The sequence below is a fragment of the Chelon labrosus genome (assembly GCF_963514085.1).
Source record: "Chelon labrosus genome assembly, chromosome: 19".
Taxonomy (NCBI): domain Eukaryota; kingdom Metazoa; phylum Chordata; class Actinopteri; order Mugiliformes; family Mugilidae; genus Chelon; species Chelon labrosus.
The window spans coordinates 20,821,767-20,841,218 of NC_140352.1; the positions used below are offsets into that span (position 1 = coordinate 20,821,767).

Consider the following 19,452-nt stretch of genomic DNA (forward strand, 5'->3'; position numbering starts at 1 on the left):
GAACTCTCTGTGGAGGTGAGTCAACTGTACTCAAGGCTTTTCGGTCTCATCTGCTCACTATTTTCTGATTACCGCAGCATACAGGAGCATTTGTCCAAATATTTCTTTTCTTTCCCACCGTCCTCCACCTCTTTCTCCAACCGTCCTCTCTCCTGTCCTGTTTGTACTGTTTGACACTAAAGCGAGTCTGTTCTATTAGCTGTGATGACCGACTGTGTTCACGCCGCCTCCTCTTTTTTTCCCAACTCCCTCTGTCCTTTCTCCCGCTGAGCTTCTGTCCATAATGAACCTCGCTGCTCTGTCATAAAAAGACAAGGACATGCTGCTCAACAAAAACACCCAGAACTTTGTGAAACTGCTGATTAGTGAGAAATTTCCCGTTCTAAACAAACCTCCACGGCACAATCTGACACATTCCCATCCAAATCTGCTCCCGGATCAGACTTCTCCGTATCGTGTGTCTATTTAAAGTGGTCATTCGCTTGCACGCGCACTCTGCCTCCACTCTGCTGCCACTTGGACAGGAGGGACAATCACAAGGAAGCAGATGGTCACACAGGAATCGTCCCAGTATACGCCCTCCAATGTCATTTTCCAAGGGAACGAGCAGGGATCCAGTTTGACTGTTTAAGTGCCACATGATGACATGCGGCCAGCCATGCAGAGACACCCGCAAAACCGGAGCGGCGCAAGCAGACGGTTTAACGACGGCACGGTAACCGTCGGCAGATCAGTTCTGATAGATGTGTGATTTATTCTGTGCAGTACTAGTCAGCTTAAACAAATGATTTAAACAATCTATTTGGTGTTTTGAGATGTTGGTCACACTGATTTACTCAATTTTGGACATTTAGTATAGTATTAGGAAATTAGGAAACTAACTGATTGGCTGTATGACCAGAAAAATAATTTTCGTCTTCTTTTTGCATCATGTGAAAGAGATAAAATAAGCAATTTGTTTGAGAAACTGTGTCTGGAAACACTTTGAAATAATGTTTCTCCTATTTTTTTCAATGCTATTTTTTTAATTAAATAAAATTAATTAAAAATGCAGGTACATAATGCAATAATTTGCTATTTTCTCTGCGTCATTATGAACCGAATTTAAATAAACTGGGCTTTGGACAGTTAGTGAGAAAAATGAAGTTACTGACTTAAAAATGAACTGACAAATTTCAAACATATCAACAGAATATTTAACATCAATTAGTTTGGTCCTACAGGAAATATATCTGCAGCTTGATTTCAAAAGCCGCTCGTAGCCGCATGACATACGCGTGTGTGAGAGTGAGCTCCAGGGCGACATGTGGAGGCACGTCAAATGATGTGATTCATCTGTGCGCCGTAAGTGTGAGCGCTCAGCCGAATGGTTTATGGGCGGCTACACTTACAGAGTATGGGCCAATGTGCAAAGGTGAGAGTGCTGAGAATGATTTATGTTCAGCCAGGTGTTTGCAGGGGTCAAATGAAAGATGCATGCTGTAGTGGAAGCAGTTAAATGTGCTTCCCCGCCATGTAAGGCCTTTCTTTACTTACTGGATATTGTTTATGAATAATTGACAGCCCCGATGCTGTAAAGGGACTCCTGATTCAGCACGCAATTAAAACAATTCTTCCCTGTCAGTTCTATGTGCACGCTGTGAGCTTGTTTGTTTCCATATACATGTGTTTGTGATTGTTGCACACAATGTGCTGCTCCCTCGTGCGACTTGACAAGACTCCCATTTAGAGAATTTAGACCTACCACCGTAATCGGCCCTGGCACCGTGTGAGCCCTCAAGCCGCGCCACTGCTCTGACTCATTTCAGTTCCTGAGCACACGAGCAAAAATGTCCAGGGTTTACCACGAGGTCCGACTAATTGACCGTCCGTACAGGGCCGTCCGGCTCTGATTCAGCACTTAACCGGCGTGGCTAAATGGACAGGGGCTAAGATGAAGGAGGAAAATGGGGAAGCTGATTTTGCAGTATAAGTACATAAACGCGCTCAGCGCTGCCTGAAATGTAATGTATCACAGGAGTTTGACATTTTGTGAGGTCGCTCTAATGTGTTGCCGAAAGTAACAAAATCCTCATATGCGCTCCTAGAAACCACTGATTATGTCTTATTTGTTCTAATCTCTACAAAACCCAAGTGTTCAAAAAAAAAAAAGAAAGAAAGAATACAATTCACAGTTTTACAGAGGGCTATGTGTCAGACCAGATCTTGGCTCTGAGCAGTTGCCAGGCAACCAGAGGAGACTCCGGATAGTCACTGGTCCTGGCTAAGACATCCAACATAACATACCCCACTGTAAGGTGGTGAATCATTGTTTTTACACTTCAGTTTTCACACGGGTCAAAGAAACTAGATCTAATGTGTTACAGTGAGCTTCAAGAGGTGCTGGTAGGTGTAGTTTGTCACTGGGCAGAGCCAGGCTAGCCGTTTCCACCTGTTTCCAGTCTTTATGTTAAGCTAAGCTAACCGTATTTACTGTAGAGACATCAGAGTGGTATCAGTTGTCTTGTATAACTCTCATCAAGGCAGGGACTAAGTGTATTTACCAAAATCTTGAAGCATTTAACTGACAGCTGCTAAGTATTTTGGCACTGCAAAGTCATCCCTGAATAAATAAAGCAGTCAGGTTTTGTGTGGTACTCAGAATATGAAACACCCTACATGTAAATATAACCTAGAAAATGTATTCACGAAACATATTGTGTTACCGTACACTAAGCCAAACCAAACCCTGGTTGATTTATTTACTTGAAGGGCTTCTTGCTTATTCAACACAGAAATCCTGTCCCTGTCCTTGTTATGAGACATGGAGCATCTATCCAGTCAAGTATCGCCAACACGCAGCGCTCAAGTTACAGGCCAGCAAGCGGAGCGGACGGTGACTTCCGAGGATGCAAACACAATATGAGAAGGACTGCGGTACAAAACCTTGTCAGGGAAAATTGAAACAGAACGCGACACATTTACCAATGGCAGGCACGGGCGAGGCAAGTTGACTAATCGGCACGCCTCCTCCAGCAGCAAGTGCTCCAAAACAACCTTACCTTTACCTTAATTAACTCAGTGAGCACCTAGGAATATCTGTTTTTCTCCGTCAAGACAGCTTGGGCGCTTTAGCTATTTTCAGACTTGTGTTGTCTTAAGTATTGTTTGCCAAATAGTCATACAGGTGTAGAGTCTCATCCATCTCGCATCAGTAATGGAGGAATAGATTTGCCACCAGAGAATGAAATTAAGGCCTCCTTTCTTTTTCTATTTTGCTATTTTCAGATGCAGCCCACAGGCAGAGGAACAAGAATGGAAGTGGGAAATAGGGCTTTCAGCCGGGTCGGATATTGAATGGAGACAACTTGGATGCACGCATGACAGGCCCCATTGCTAAGTAAAATTTTAAATCCATGCACTTAAAACCTTTCATGAGATCACAATAGAGAATATTAAAGTAACAAAAAAATCCTCTCAGTTTCACCACTGACACAGAGGGAAGCTACCGCTTCGAGCTTCAAAAAAAGGATGTTAGTAGGGTAGGAAGAGCGCTGTAATGTGTTGGGCGTGCACAACAAATAACTGAGCAATAAAACAAGGTCAAGCCAGAGATTGGCTACAATTGGCTGGGGCCTGCACAGGCAATAAACAGTCACCTTCACCACTGCACCCATTAAGATCCGACCAGGACTGGGAGGTACTTGGAACTGCGTGGCTCTGGGGCAAGCAAAACTGGTGCAAAAAAATCTCACAAGACTACGCTAAATTAGAAGTGACCTAGTATTGAACAAAGGCCTGTGTCTGATACGATTAATACCAAAAAAAGGGGCGGCACGCTTTATTGAATATTGTTGCCAAGGAAATATTTGGATTCAAATCATATAAATGAAGCTGAATGTTAAAATCCAACAAGATTCTTTGCCCAGACTCACACAAGTCTGTATTTTTACTTCTGATTAGGCTACTAGCACTTTAAAGCTGCTAGTCTTAATTAGATTCTTCCTTCCCTGGATTCTGTGGACAATCACTGATCGAAGCAACAGTCCAGACCTCCCATCTGGCCGTATGGTGTTTAAGAGGGTTCTGAACTTCAGCAGTCCCATAGTTGAGCTTCTTTGGCCCACAGCTGGGTACTGCTGAGGCTCTAGGGCCTACCCTGGTTTCAGAAATGCTCCTCTTGGCAGCTGATTCTTTCCAGGAGTCTTTCGATCATTGACATGCTTTAGTCAGGGCAATGGAGTGTCCCCAAACCCTCGATAAACGCTCTCTGCTTCTCTATTCTCCGTACAAGGACATCCTGCATTAATTCATTCACAGGTGCTAAATTCGTGACCTCTGTTTTAACAAAAACAAACTATTCTGGTTCATTCTTAAGCAATGTACCCAATGTTCAGGTCACGGCGACCGCGATCCTGCAGCTTTACTGATTTGTTAACCTCGCACTCAAAACGAAACTCAAGCATGTCCCCTTCTCTCACAGAATTTCACTTCCCAGTTTCACTGTTACATTGGACCAAAATACTTCTTTTGGGGGTTACCAGGTGTTAGTGACATGCAGTGGAATAGTCAACAACCCGTTCTTGTCGTTCGATGGTCTGGACTTCCTGTGTTGGAATGGGCTGGCTCAGGTTTCCTCCATTGCTCAATATTCTCTGGGCTAAGGCATGGCTTTCTCTGTTTTAACTGAATCTACTGGTAAAAACCTTACTTTTGTCTTCTTCTGTACACATAAAACTTCCTCTTGGACATACTAAAACATCCTTTTTTTCCATTCACTGGTCTAGAGTTGCAAATTTTCCACCCGGAGATGACCTGCTCTGAGGCCGTCCGGCATAGTGGCACGTCACATTTGTGTTTATGACAGCGCTGCACCCTTTAGCACCGAACGCAGTGAGAAAAGAAAAAAAAACAGCAAACAATGAACCACAAGACGTGACCTTCAGGGATAGGTGGGCTCAGGATACGGTGCCGTATCCCCAGAAACGAATCACATGCAGGCACGCAGGGCCCGATTCGGAAGGGGCAAAGGGCCGTCCCGTACACGCTGAGCTACAAATGGTGCTGTCAGGAGTTTGCTGACAAAGACGACCATGCCCTTCTGGTGCAAAACTGGAAGTAACCAAAACACAGATAGACCTGTGAGACAGTGGGACGAGTAGAATGAATGTCGATGAAAAATGTAGATTTTAAGCAGAAAGCAGTGAGATGTGTATGAATTTACCTTGTATTATTGTACCGTATGTTGCGTTAGAGTCCAGAATTGACAATAATACAATCTTGAGGGCTAATTAACATGAATTCAACCCGCCAAGTGACAAGTGGTCTTCAAATTCCATTACCTCTGGATCAGTGACAGAACACTGACAAAGAATTACCACAGTTCATCAATATTAGCGAATCCTAGGGTATTCACTTAGGCTCGCTGTCGTTTAAGCAAATTTGAGTTTAAAAACTTTAAAGTTTATCAAAAACACATCAAACAAAGGGCGTAAACGGCCCCCGGGAACAAAAGCCGTCAAATAGCGCCATGCCGCCTCGCCTCCGCTGGGAGATCTATGCCGAGCAGGCGCGGATCAATAGGGAAATCACATGCAAATCATATTGTATAACACCTCATCAAGGAGAAGCGTTGTACGGCCATAAATATTGTCAATGGTTCAACGGTCGTACGGCTGTTCAACAGTGCCAAATGAGCCCAAGTGCCTGTGGACTTTGAAAGGTGACAGGGAAAGACAGAATGGCTTTAAAAAACAGACAAAAAGAGAAGATAATCAATAAAATATCAATCAATGAGCAGCCAGGAGGGCCGGGGTAGGAAGATTGGATGGCTCAAGCCTTCACAGATAATCGAACATGCTAAGACAAGGGTGCCCACCCCCATCATGCAACGGCTCTCTTTTCTATGGATGTCACCTCCTCCCTGTTTGTCTCAATAGCCTTCTTTTACCTCTCTGTCTTCCTCTTTCCCCGTCCGTGTCCCTCACAGGCTCCCCTTCAGCCCCCGTCCCTCCGTTTCTCTCCACTATCTCACCCCTTCTCCATTTCTCTCTCCCTCCCACCCCCTCCACCTCTCTTCTCTTTCTCCAGTGCTCCCCCTCGCCGCCCCCCACCTTCTCCTCCTCCTCTCTCCCGTGTCTACTGCAGCAGAAAAGCCAGCACAGGCACCAGCATGTGTGCGTTGGTACATGTCTGTGCTACTACGGTAAATCCACGAGTGAGCCCCCTCACGATGACGAGCGGCGGAGGTGAAATTAAGATAAAGCCCAGCGTGGCCGTCGAATGCTCTGATCAACACATTGATTGCTGCTGCGTTACATCACAGCCATGCAAACAAACCCCCCCTTTAAATCACTAGAGTAATGTCTCTCCTCCTGTCTCCCTTTATTTCCTCTCGTCTCCCTCTGTCTCTCTCTCTCTCTTTCTCTCTCCCGCTCTCATCTGCCTTGTTGTATTTCCACATCAGCATCTCATTTTTTTTTCTGTTCCCTAGCATTTCTTGGCGTCTCTGCCTTTTCTCTTCATATATCATTCTCGAGACCGAAAGGTTCTGCCACATTGGACAGGAAAAGAAAGAAAAAAGAAGCAAGCAAGGGTGGAAAAAAATAGCGATCTGGGTCACATCGCTGTTTGACGTATGGTGCTGGCATATTAGACCTAAACAGTGAAATGGGGCTACGTTTCCCCATAAATGGAGCCAGCGTCATGCAGCCACTGAAATGAATCCCACCTACCACCTGCTCTGTTCTCTCCATAACCCCGCTAGTGTCACAAACGACACTATGTGCACCGTTTGTTTTGTTTTTTTTGTAAGATTCATGATCTTGGCCAGTGGATGCTGTGTTTAACTGTACATTGCATAATATAGAGCAGCTAGACGGCAGGTACAGTTTGCTTGCAGTCTTCTTTTGCTGCAAGAATCTAAGACCGGATCTGTGCATGGGCACGCTTGCAGCATCCAAATTTGTTTTGTTGAATAGTCAAACACTGAAGCTAGCTCCCTCTCATGCAACACCTGCACCATCTGTAAATAACACCCCAATGAGCTGGGGTTTTTTTTGTTTTTTTTGCATGGAGTAGGGGTAGAGAGGGTTGAGGTAGTGAGAAATCAATCCGATGATGGTTAGAGAAGCACTTCCTGCCAGATCCCAAGTCCAGAGAAGCAGATCAGGTGGCCTAAACCAGACTATGTGTCCGTCACAGTCAAGCACTTTCCATTTCCTCTGGAGGAAACTGAATCTAGGTATGTGGGTCTTTACCTGCTGCCAGAACAAGTGTGAATGAGAAGAGAGGGGAAGAGCTTTTGTGTGCCAGTATTATCCTTATCTGTGCTTGTACACACAGTATATATTGCTGAGTGTGCACTCATTTATGATTTCAGATTTTGACTTTCTGCTATATTTAGGGAGATGGCATGAGTGCCTGGCCACTGCAGGTGTCTGCTGACTGTCTGGTTTTGCATTTTGGACCTACAGGATGCATGCATTCCCAGTATCGACGGGTTCTCACACACTCATAATAAACAACGCTACTAAGAAAAGCAAAGACAGGGTGAAAGATGAGGATGATCAAACCACAACACCAACAAAAATCAAAGCAGCTATGATCAAGCAGCTGGATTCGACTGAAAAAAAAAAAGAACCAGGAGACCACTGTAACTGTTTTCACGTAGCACGGATCAAAAACACAGTGAGGGATACTTGTTACTCGTACACCTGTATGATCAAATGCAATCAAACGGTAGTTTTTAGGAGGTACCCCATCAACTACATGAAAACAATAAGGCGCGAGTTATGCGTAACTGCAATAAAGCCCGTGCGTAAAAGGCATGTAGCAATCAACTGGGAGACGGAGCCCTGACAAAAACCAACACAGCAGAGTGCAGCTACACCAAGGGCAAATGTATGAGAAGACATGCACTCCAGCGCGGACGATCGGGCGTCGCACAAGCCTCCTCTGCGATGGGATAAAATAAACATGACTACCGTGAAATACGGCGCATTGATGTGCATCGTAAATGGACAAGTATCACCTAATGAAGGCGTTTGGATGCAGGAGGCGCAGCGGATGCTGTGTTTGGACGCATGTATCATACCCGCTTAAGCAGGAGAATAGGACGATGGGAGTTATGATAGCAATAAAAACGGTATTCAGTGTGAATCCGGCTCGTCTATACCGCCGTATACATCATGTGTAAGACGTGCAAGCGATGGGTTTGACACCCTTGCTTGTCCCTTCAGCAAGTGCCCATCTACCAACACAGATGACATACCATTCTCCAATTTTTCCTATGCTATCAACATTAATTATTCAATATCAGTAGGTCTACAGCATATCTCGCCTCTTAATATGAGCTATGCTGTGAGAGATAACATACCAGCAGTCAGTGGCATGCACATGATTATGAGGGAAATTTTTTTTTCCCGTTCTGCAGTGATATCTAATGGCAACACAATGTTTAAAAACAAAGTTTATAAAACTTATCATGACTCATGCAGTGGCCTGAGACATCAGGAGGCAGAATATGCAACAGTACAGACACAAGTTGGTCCCTCCAGGAGAGACGTGGGAAACTCACCCGGGCATATTTGGAGGAATACGGGTCTTCAAACAGTGCCCAGATTCTGGGCTGCCAGGTTTTCCACCAGCCCGCTTTCCTCGCGTCCTCCTGCATGCACAGTCTTTTCAAGTCCCCATCCGCACCGCCCAGAGCCGGGTCGTCGTCCGGCGCGTCTGGTTCTGGATTCTCGAAGCTGTCCAGCGCCTCCTCTGCATCCCGATGCTGCCGGTAATTCATCCAGCAGCACGCCTCCACGTCCGTCTCATCGATGCCCCAGAACGCCAGCTCCTCTTCGAACAGGGGACCGCACACATCGTTGGGACAGTGCAACTTCCCGGTGCGGTAATAGTTGAGGATGAAGGAAAACACTGACGGGTGGCGGTCGAAGAAGAACTCGTCTAATTTGGGGTCGTAGTCGAAGTTGCTGAACGCGTCCGGCTCGGTGAGCCACGATAAGCGGGTACCGGGCAACGTTTTTAGGGTGCTCCGGTATGTCTCATGCCGCACCCCCCCGCAGTTTATCACGATTTTCTCGCTTTCCGACGGACAAGTCATGTCTGCGCTGTAACATGCTTTGTTGGACGACTTGTTCCCACCCTTGCGCCCTTTGAAAGAGGATACACACACCGAACTGAGCATAGAGGACCGGGGGGGAGGGAGAGGATGAGAGAAACCGAAGGGAGGAGGAGGGAGGAGTCTGAGGAGTCTGCGGGGAGAGAAAAAGGGTAGAAATTTTAGCAGAAGGGAGAAAAAGATGTGGATTATCAACATTGCAATACAAATTAAGAGTCGAACGCCACGGCGGTGCCAGCTGTATGTGCAATTATTCACTTGATAATCGACTGATGGAAGGGCACAGGACGACCTTGTGCAGGTGCAGAGGGTGACGGGGGGGGGGGGGGGGGGGGGGGGGGGGGGGCGGCAGGGAGAGGATGGGTGGCAAAGTTGTTTTTAACACAAGCATCCTGGAGCAAAAACGTGCCAGTGCCATCACATGAAAACAGGTGGCTGTGGACACATTCATGAGTCAGCATCCTCATGGGCTGATTGTTGACACCAGCTCAGATGAGGAGATTTGAGATCCCAGCCTTATCTATTATGATTTGGGTCCCAGGCCTGCTGCCGTCCCTTTATTCCCTCAGTGGCATGCTTCCGTTTAACCACCTCTGAATTCAAGTCCATTCAAACCTTCTCTCTAATTAGGCCACCTACCACTCACCCTCACTCCACCTACAGAAAAACCGCTTTAATGTTTGCATTGGCACCCATGGGTATGTGAGAAGTGAGAGAAATATGGGGGGGAAGAGAAGAAAACTGGGGATCCATCCTCTCTGACGTGGTGGTGCAGCACTGTGTGTGTGTGTGTGTGTGTGTGTGGTGTGTGTGTGAGTGTTAATTGCCTCCCGAGAGTGCGGTGTCCGTACTAATGTTAGATCTCCTCAATCAGCCTGTGTGCGTGCTACACACACTGCTGCAGCCCCCTCCGACCGCACCGAGATTCATGCGATGCACAATTATGTCAATGCTCTCTCTGCCACTTCTCCCATGTACTCTGTGTGTGTGTGCGTGTGTGTGTGTGTGTAAAGGCATGCAGATAGACGGGAGGAAAAGGGAGGGAGGAAGGTAGAGGGTGAGAGTGAGAAAGGTTGAGGGGGAGGATCGGGCCATAAATCCATTTTTAATGGAATGATCGAAAAGGACAGAACAATCAGGAAAAACAAGGCAGGCTCAAACAAAGACACTAAGGAAGGGGACAAAAGAGGGAGAAAGGGGAGGATGTGGGGGGAGAGGAGAGGGAGAAAGTGGATGCAGCACACTCACTGAGGGCAGTTACAGTGAACAGCTAGTGTAATATTGTCTCTACTCTAGTAATGGAAAAAAGGGGGCAGAAGAGAGTGTGCAGGGGGGAGGAGGAAGAGCATCGAAAGGGAGAGTGCACTATAAAAGTGAATGAATTCTGCTGCAGTAAAAAGCCTGAGTTATTTGCTCTCTCTCTCTCTCTCTCTCTCTCTCTCTCTCTCTCTCTCTCTCTCTCAGAGAGGTCTGATTGTTCACCCGTGGGCTGCGTTTACCATCCAGAGGGGCTCACGACGCTTCAGAAAAGACACGCGTTCACAGCTTTAAAAAAAAAAAAAAGCCCATACACGGCACTGTATCTATGTTGTTAACCTTTTTCTCTATTCAAAGAAATGCACCACTCTCCTCCTCCCTCCTCTGCTGCGAGCTCTCGCTGGCCCTCCCCCTCTCCCTCACTTTCTCTTCCTCTCCCGCTCTCATATTCCGCATAAAGGAATCACATTTCATTGAAGGAGGGGGAATCAAGGCTTCATCTCTCCTTCCTCTCACAACAGTCACACTCCTCTCCGGTGTCCCCTTCTTTCTCCATCGGTCTCTCTCCATCCTGTTCTTTCCACCCTCTATTTTCTTATTTTTTCCCCTCGCTGCATCTTCCTCAAACTCTTTTCTTCCATTTTCCCCTCACTTTTGACTCACTCATTCTCCTCTCTCATCCTTCCCCCCCTCACCAAAGTAAGTGTCCTTCACTTTGGGTCAACTCTTCCCTCCTCTTTCCCCTCAGACTTTTGCTTTCTTTCAGGCAGGACGCTGCAGCCTCTCTCGCTGGCTCGTTATTTGTGCTTACTTTGCTGCTTTGATCATTTCTCTGCACTTTTTATCTGCGGAAACAACTTTCGTTCATGGAAAAGTTTGCAGTCTCTATTTTCTCTTCAGATTTTTTTTTGTTGGCAATGAGTTTCTTCTTTAATTTTGACCTTTTTTTTTGGTGTGATTGTATTTTCTTTTTTCAATTTTTGGAAATCCTGGAAAAAAGACAACAATCAGGTAAGATATACCAAGACCAAGGCTAGTGCATGGGATAACAATCTCTGAACAAACTGCGCACAGCCAACAAGAATTTAAATCTATATATGTGCACAGATTAGATCATTTGAGCATGTAACATATCAAATTCCTCAGATTTCTACTTTTCCCCCCAGTTTTCCCAAGTCTTTGCAGTATTTTTTGCTGCAGGAGCATCAAATCTGCTTGCTTGGCAGAAAAAAAAAAAAATCCTGCACTGTGAGTTTGTGAGTTTCGCTGCACTATTAATGCAAAGCACTGGAAGCTTTAACATATACAACAAAATAAAATGAAGAGAATATCTGAAAGTCAAGCCATGCATAATAAGATCCTAACACAGAGTCAGCTTTGTCCTGTGGGGCTTTTAAGCTGAGAGTACTTGTGTCTTGGGATGGATTACATTTCAGCACCATGGACAGCGGCACTCTCTGCCTGTCTGGGACAAACTCCCTCTAATGGGACACTGAAGTTTTTGCAGATGCAGCTTCTGTAAACTCTCTTTCTTTTTAGACTTTTATGCTTTAAGTAACTTTTCTGGCTTCTCTTTGCAACTCTGCGCCCTGACTCGCACTTCATAGGCTGTTGTAGTGCTGTAGTTGACCTGCTGAATATTTTATACATGGACAACCACAAGTCTGTAACCGTGGTTAAATGACCGTGTGTTCCCTCATGCGCGGTGAGCTTATTGATTTTATAAATACACTTTTATGTATCAGAACTGTTAATTGGTGAAGTGTGCACCCACACTTTCTTAGAATTGTAAGACAACATTAAAAGCCGTCATCGACAAGGTCAGATTTCCAGATTTGAACAAGTTGAACACTTTCTGGCTGTATTTCAAGAGAATGGCTGCAGTTTTCACCTTAATAAAGGGGAGGTAAGCAGATGCCTTAAAGAGTCTGCCTCAGCACCTTTATCACTAGCAGCAGCACAGAAACACACCAGAGAGCAAAGGGGGGGGTAACGCGAAGACAAGCATGTCCATGCGTAAAATGGAGGATGGAAGTCGAGTGCCAGTGGAGACGAAAAAGCCCAGAGGAGGGAAGGAACACAGAATGGGAGTGCACATGAGAAAGAGGATAAAAACTCAGTGATAAGTGAAGGGGAGTGGGGTGCAGAGGAGCTGAGGCAAGGAACAACCCCCCCTCCCCCCTTGCAGCACCACCGCTTTCTCTCTCCTGCAGCATTTCCTGCCTTGGCCACCATGTCCTGCGCCACCCTGCTACTACTGCCTCACCACTGCACTCGTACACAGGGGAAAGAAAGCGAGAAGCAGGGTAGAGGAGGACGGAGGGAGGGGGTGCACTCAAGCTCGCTCGCTCACCTGGCTGCAACAAACAGGCTGGGGGTGGGGGGTGGGGCTTTTGAAACGTGCCTTGATCATTCTAAACCTTTACGGGCAGCATATGATTTCTGCTAGATGCAGAGAACAGTGCTCGGGGAGGAAAAGCGTGTGCACCCAGCTCATGTACGAAGACTGCACTGACGCTAATATATATTAGCAGAAACACTGCAGCAAGAGGGGGGAGGGAGCACGAGATTATGGGATGCATTGACTGTGAGGTACCAGCAGCAGTAACCGGGGGGGAGGGGAGGGGAGGGGAGGGAAGCGCACGCTGGAGTGAGAGAAAAAGAGAGAAAAAGAGAGAAAGGGAGGAATTTGGAGGAGTGCTGACTATGCGGAACAGGACCGGCAGTTGGCAGAAAAAGCAAAAACCTTCACCAACCTCAGAGGGGGAGATAGGGGTGAGATGAGAGGGAGTGAGGTGTGATGGAGAAGGAGGAGGGCTGGAGAAGAGCGAAGGATGGAGAGGTTAGGGGACAATAAGGTAAAGGGGAGAGAGAGAGGGAATGGTGTTTGGGGAAAATGGAAGAGGGGAGGGAAAGCAGGTGGGGGAGGAGAGAGACTGAAAAAGACCTTGCAGTGCGGTGCAGTAGCACCTGAATGGCTGCGAAGGTGTGGGAGGGTGAATAAGAAATGTCCTGCAGCACCAATGAGAGGCATGGAAACAGTGCAGTGATTAAAAGAGAGGAGGGGAGGAAGGAAAACAAGTGTAGCCGTACAGCTGAGCTGAATGGTAAATGTACCACCGGGGGTAAGGAGGGCTCTGCAGGCAAGTGTGTAACGTCTGTTTCTGTGTGCGCGAGGGAGAGAGAGCCCAAATGGCGCATGTGTTTGCGGTGCACAGCCTTTTTTTTTTTTTTTTTTCTCCCCACCCGCTACCTCATCAAAGGATGTAACCACAAGGCTTCACGCTGTTCCATCCATACCGCCGCACTCCCTCCCTCCTTGCCTCACTCCTCTCTCCCCCTCGTCTCTACCTCATCTCCCTCTCCTCTCTTTCTCACGCACTCCCCAGTGCTGAGGAGACCCCAACAGGAGAAAGTGAAGCACTGCAGCTCGGTGCGAGCACTGCGGTCACCTCCCCTTTTAGTGCAGTGTCACACCACACAGAGTCCTCTCCCCCCCTCGGATCGTCACTGCACCTCATGTTGTATGCTTCTGCCAGGAGAGGAGAAGCCAGAGGTGTGAGTGTGTGTGTGCGCGCGCGAGGGATAGGTAGAGTATGAATAGAAAGAATTAGAATGACTGGAATTGCATGAATGGATATAGAAAAAAATAAAGCATGAGGAGAAAAAGAGAAAACAGAGCTACACAATGACCCAGCAGCTCTCACATAGCTAATATATACAGATGATGGAAGAAGACGAAAACAAAGCAATTCTCATCAAAGAAACAAATCTCACCAGTGACCAATTCCCTGAACATGAATTAAATAGCCAATCAATTAAGCAAGCAGAAAGGGAAACGGCCAATCTACCAGAGGCAGCTCCTCTACTCAGCAACACCAGTGAGCAGATCTCCAGGGGCTGACCAATCCACACATACAGCAGCACCAACACCCCTACCGGGGGTCTTGAAACTTGTGCATATTGGTCAATCACGCCTGCCAGAAGCGTGCAGCTGCTGCTCTCTTATTATGCTCTCTCTCTTTTTTTATGACAAGAAAAAAGAAAAAAAGAACCATGCACTCCTGCTTTTCTCCTTTTAGCTGGCTGGCGATGATTAATACATAAAGCCATTTTCAGGAATAGACTAGCAGCAGTGAAGCCTGTAATAGAGCACTGAGAGCTCAGTCAGTGTCCATGACTAAAATCTTTCCTGCCCACAGGACAATGAAGCCTGAGATATCTAATTTTATTTATTTATTTATTTTTTTGGTGGGGATAGATATGAAACCCAGATGAAAGTTCACTAGTGACAGGAGGATGCGGGGAGAAGGGAGTGATGATAGAAGAGGTACTAAATCTTCCTTCAAGGAGAAATTATTGCTGCAGGAGAAGTCAGACTAATCCTGAAACAGCACAGAGTGCAGGGGGGGAAAAAAGCGACAGGATAGTGTGTCACGCCGGTGAGGAACTCTATTTTTGGACCTGGATAAATCCAAGCTTACATCCCTCTTTGAATTTCTTGGAGAATTTGCATCAGGAGCAGATAGCTTTACCCCGCACACGTCCCGACTCCCTCTTAGGCCGTCTAAACCTGTCTGCTCTTAATTAATGATCCTGCCCTTCCCGCGTGATTAGGACCATTATATGATCCAGCAGAGCAATGATGTGATACACGGGGCCAGACAGACAAAGCAGGGACGAGGGATGAAGTATCACCGCGCTGATCCCTGACCTGTGAACTAGCCAGCAATTAGACATAAAGGAGGGAAGCTGAAGTCCCGTGTGGGGTTCTAAACATCTGGACAGGAGGGAGAGAAGCTGGGTTTTAATGTAGACAGGAAAAGGGAACAATAGGCACGAGAGGAGATGCAGGGTGAGCTGGAGGTGAGCCTCAAGGTCAAGCATAGGTTTAAAAGGCCGGACCGGCTCCAATTAGCTGAAGGGCAGAGGGAGAGTTCTCATGACTGAAGCTGGCTCAAAGATGGGGGGATGAGTGAGAAAGCGTCACGGCCAAGGAGAGAGGAACGGGTCAGAGAGGCAAGAACACACACAAACCCAGGACACGACACATGCGTAATTCAATCACTGCCTCAAAATAGATTTATTCCCCCCGTTGCTTAAACAGCAGCGTCCTCCTTTTAAGCCCCATCCCTTCACTGCCAACCCCACTGACAGCGTGCCACTGTCTCCGATGGGGAGGCTTCGTCTCTCCTTTTTTTTTTTTTTTTTTTGTTTGCTAAAATCTAAGGGGTGTTTTCTGGGTTACCCTCAGTCTAAAAATAGCACCAGCTGTAGATTTATAATGCAGGACTGAAGGGAGGAGAAGCAACGAGAGAGAGAGAGACAGAGACAGAAACAGAAAGAGCAAATGGAGGAGAAAAAAAAGAAAAGCAAGAGTTCCCATTAAGAGATGAACACGCCGGAGCCAGTTGGCAGAAAAAGGGAGGCATGTGCTGGAAAGTGAAGGCAGAAGAGGCGTTATGAAACCAGAGACTTTGCGTGGAATGCAGTGGAATGCGGACCAGGCAAACTGTCAGAGCATAGGTGATGTGTCGGAGGGGTTTTGTAGGGGAAGAAGACCGCGTCTAGACATTTAACTGCCCCCCTAGACTTCCCAGGTGAGATCTCAGTGATGCTATGCCCTTCCTGTAGTTCCGCTCCAGTGCCCCCAACCCCATCTCTCCCTCACATCTTCTCCTCTCCCCGTGTGCGTTTGTGTGTCAGCAGCCCCTCTCGCCCTACCTCCCGTGGCTCCTTCATCAAACCTCCATTTCAGGCCTTGACACTCACCCAGTGCTGCCACGACGCGCAGGCACACGCACAGAGACACGCTGAGGGCACATGCAAGTAAAACAAATGCATGCCAGCAAACGCACAAAGCAACACACACATGGAAAGGGACGGACACAGAAATGATGCAAAGAGGAATGCAGGCACACATTCCTCTCAGAGGCATGAAGCTGCTCTGATCTGGTGGTGTACACGGGGAAACACCCACCACGCGTGCAATGAGGAAGGCTAGGATTTATAAAACGATTTTTTTAAGCAGGTAATTCTGATCAGACTGCAAAAGTGCAGTGCTCCTTGTGCTGAATAATAACAAAACACAGTGGCGAGGTCTGCGAGTCCAATTCTTAAATCATTTCCACACACTGTGATTGGTCCAGATTTTGATCAGGACACAAACAGGCTACGGATAATTTCGCAGTTATCGAGCACAAAACGATACTTGTTGAATGTAGGTTAGACGCCGTGTTTGTGCCTTCTTTTTTTTTTTTTTTCTCTGCCCTGGCCATTCAAGTCTCTGTTGTTAGACGGATAAGCGCAGAATAAAGCCACCAAAATACAGACATATACACAGACACGGTTCATACTCACTTGCTTTTGGTTCAGGTTCGTTTCGAGTGCGCGGAGAAACACGCACATGAAGCTTAAAGATCAATCAAAATGTAGTTTTCTTTGTTAGATCGCTCTTTCTTTATGATTTCCGAGAGTGTCCAGTCTCTCGCAGGCATTCAGTGGATCTTTTTTTTTTTTTTTTTTTTTTTGGTCCCGATTATAACAAATCAAAATAGGATTGCGCGCGTCTGTTGCTGGAAATCTCGTTTTGATACCGTTATTGCCGAATGTTACTTATAGCTTATGGTCATGCTGATGATGGCAAGGGATGAGTCTTTCGGATGAAATGAAGCAGAAGTCCCCCTGAAAACTGGCTCTCTTTTTTGAGATATTTCCCCTCGATTTCAGAGCCCCTCTCCCACCTCTCTGTTATTGCCAAAAAAAAAAAATAATAATTGCCAGCCTTTGTTACAGTGTCTCTACGCTTCCAGGCGCAGGGTGTAGCTACACCATTCAGCTCTTCCTCTGTCTCCCTCTTCCAAATGTTTCAGTGGAGATGCAGCCTGTAGACAGCTCTCTCTTTGCCTTTCCCTCTCTGTGCCTCTCTCTGTTCCTTTGGAGGAGCGTCACCTTCTGCACTATTTTTTTCCTCAGACGATACATGTGGGCGGATTAGAGAGCAAGACAGAAGGGTGGGAGGACCCCGGTGAATACAGAGGCTAATTTCTCATATGGCTGCTGAACTTCATAAATACATATGGAATAAAAACACACACACGCCGGGCTATAAGAGGGAATACTGCGTTTGATTTATGGTCCAATTGATTCTTTTTCTCTGTCTTGTCTCTCTTCCCCACTTTAGCCTGTAGAGCCCACACACTCTGCTGGATGGACGCACAAACACCATTTTGTCTACAGGTTCCCAGCCTTGAATCTGGCTTGTCTGACATCAGCAGTCATGTGGTACAAGAGGAGCAGGTGGATTATACGTGTCTGGAGTGGAGTAGTATGTTTATTAGTAATAATAAGACCAAACCAATATCTCAAAATGTCTGAAATTCTGTTTTGAATTGTCAGAGGAATTGTCAGGTGTGTTCTACCGTGCATACATTTCTCTTGCGGGAGGCCTAATGGTCATATTCTCGCAGAAGTACAGCGATCAGCAAGCAATACTGCTGACGCACTTATTGACAGGAAACTCTGAAGGAGTGCAACATCGCCTCATAAAATTTACAACGGTAGGACGAGGGTAAAAGGGTATTGCTTAGGTGCCTTTAACATTGCGCTCTGACCACAAAATGTTCTTGTAAGAGCAAAGTGGAGACAGGCAAGGGGTTTGTAAAGGAGCCGCAGGAAGACGGGAAAAGTTTAAGTACGCTGAGAATCAGTGCAGAGGACATACTGTGAAATCTGACGTTTGCGAATAAAAGTCCACAGAACAATAAACACCAGTTTGTTTATTCATTTGTTTTTCCTATTTATGCTTTTTAATTGATATTTAGTTTAAAACAGAGTTTGTGTGTGTTCCAACCATGGAAAGATAAAGGTTTCTAGTGCATTAAGGCCTTAATACCAAAGCCATGACAGCCTCCTTTAAAAGTGCTGATCACATAATGTTGTTCGGGAGTTATATCAGGTGGGTGACCTAGTGTTTAGGCTAAACAAAGAAAAAAAAAGAGTTTAGTCAACAAAAACAGGAAAATAAGGAAATCAGACATGTATGATGTGCAAAATCATAAGCCTACTAGACAAAAAAAACAGTTTGGATTGGACCATAACACAAGTTTACAAGTTTGATGCCATCAGTTATGTGTTAAGATGTCCATTACTGAGACATTGTATGTCTGTTTGAACATGAGCTGCATTCACAGCGTGAAAGTATTTTGGGGCATTGCTGGGTTGCTTTTTCTCAGTATGTAGGCATTCATGTCTAATATTTTCTAACTAAGTCACGCTTCATAAGGCTTCCGAGCAACACCTCTAATAACATCACCTTCAGGAACCTTCAGGAACCTTCAGGAAACATTGCACGTATCTATTCTGAACTGTATCACTTCTTACTCATTTACACTTCCCAAAGCCCTGCAGCACAATCTAGGATGAGTCAAACAAAAGATTAATGCAGATGTACTCAAGAATTCATGGGTAATTTGAAATGTTATTAAAGCTGCCACTGCACCTATGGCCAAAATCTGCATAAGCTGTATACATTTTGAAAACATCATTAGCATTTAGTATGTTAAAGGAAAAAAATAATAATACTATGAGTATTTGCATGCTGACGTGCTCTTTGTGACAATGTGTAAAAGAGACCAGAGAAATAGATTTTGATGCCAGTTTTAGGAGGCCTCACAGGCCGCCGTATAGGCCACCAAAATAGAGAAAACCATGCAGAAAATGGAGAAACTGGTTAACAACAGACTAAGAAGGAGGAGACCGCCAAGAAGAGAGAACCCCAGGGAACCCATTCTACCACACGAGGTACCAGACAGAAATGGTTGTGGGCTATTCCACCTGCACGTTACCAACTCCTGATATGCTATTTTGCTGATCATGCATATTAAACCCATGTAACTGTAAAACTAAGAAGTGAAATACTGATGTCCGAACAACAACGGAGAGCTGAATAACTAAATCAGCAAAACTACAGGATACCGTGCACCGGACATTACGCAGGAATTAACAAAACATCTGGGTTTTTATGATTAAACACAGGAACGAAACTGATCCACTTCCATCTGACCTGTTTTGTAAGATTAAAG

At 46.0% G+C, this 19,452-nt stretch overlaps 1 protein-coding gene across 1 annotated transcript in view; it reads right to left on the reverse strand.

The window, feature by feature from the left end:
- Positions 1 to 16,777, reverse strand: part of kcnc3b (potassium voltage-gated channel, Shaw-related subfamily, member 3b) — a gene marked incomplete at its 5' end in the record, with an annotated part of 37,023 nt that extends 20,246 nt beyond the window's left edge. Inside the window, 3 exon segments of the mRNA XM_084567203.1 lie at positions 8,558 to 9,190; positions 9,192 to 9,245; positions 16,730 to 16,777. Coding sequence (XP_084423329.1) covers positions 8,558 to 9,190; positions 9,192 to 9,245; positions 16,730 to 16,777 — 735 coding nt within the window.
- Between the last annotated feature and the right edge of the window lie 2,675 nt (positions 16,778 to 19,452).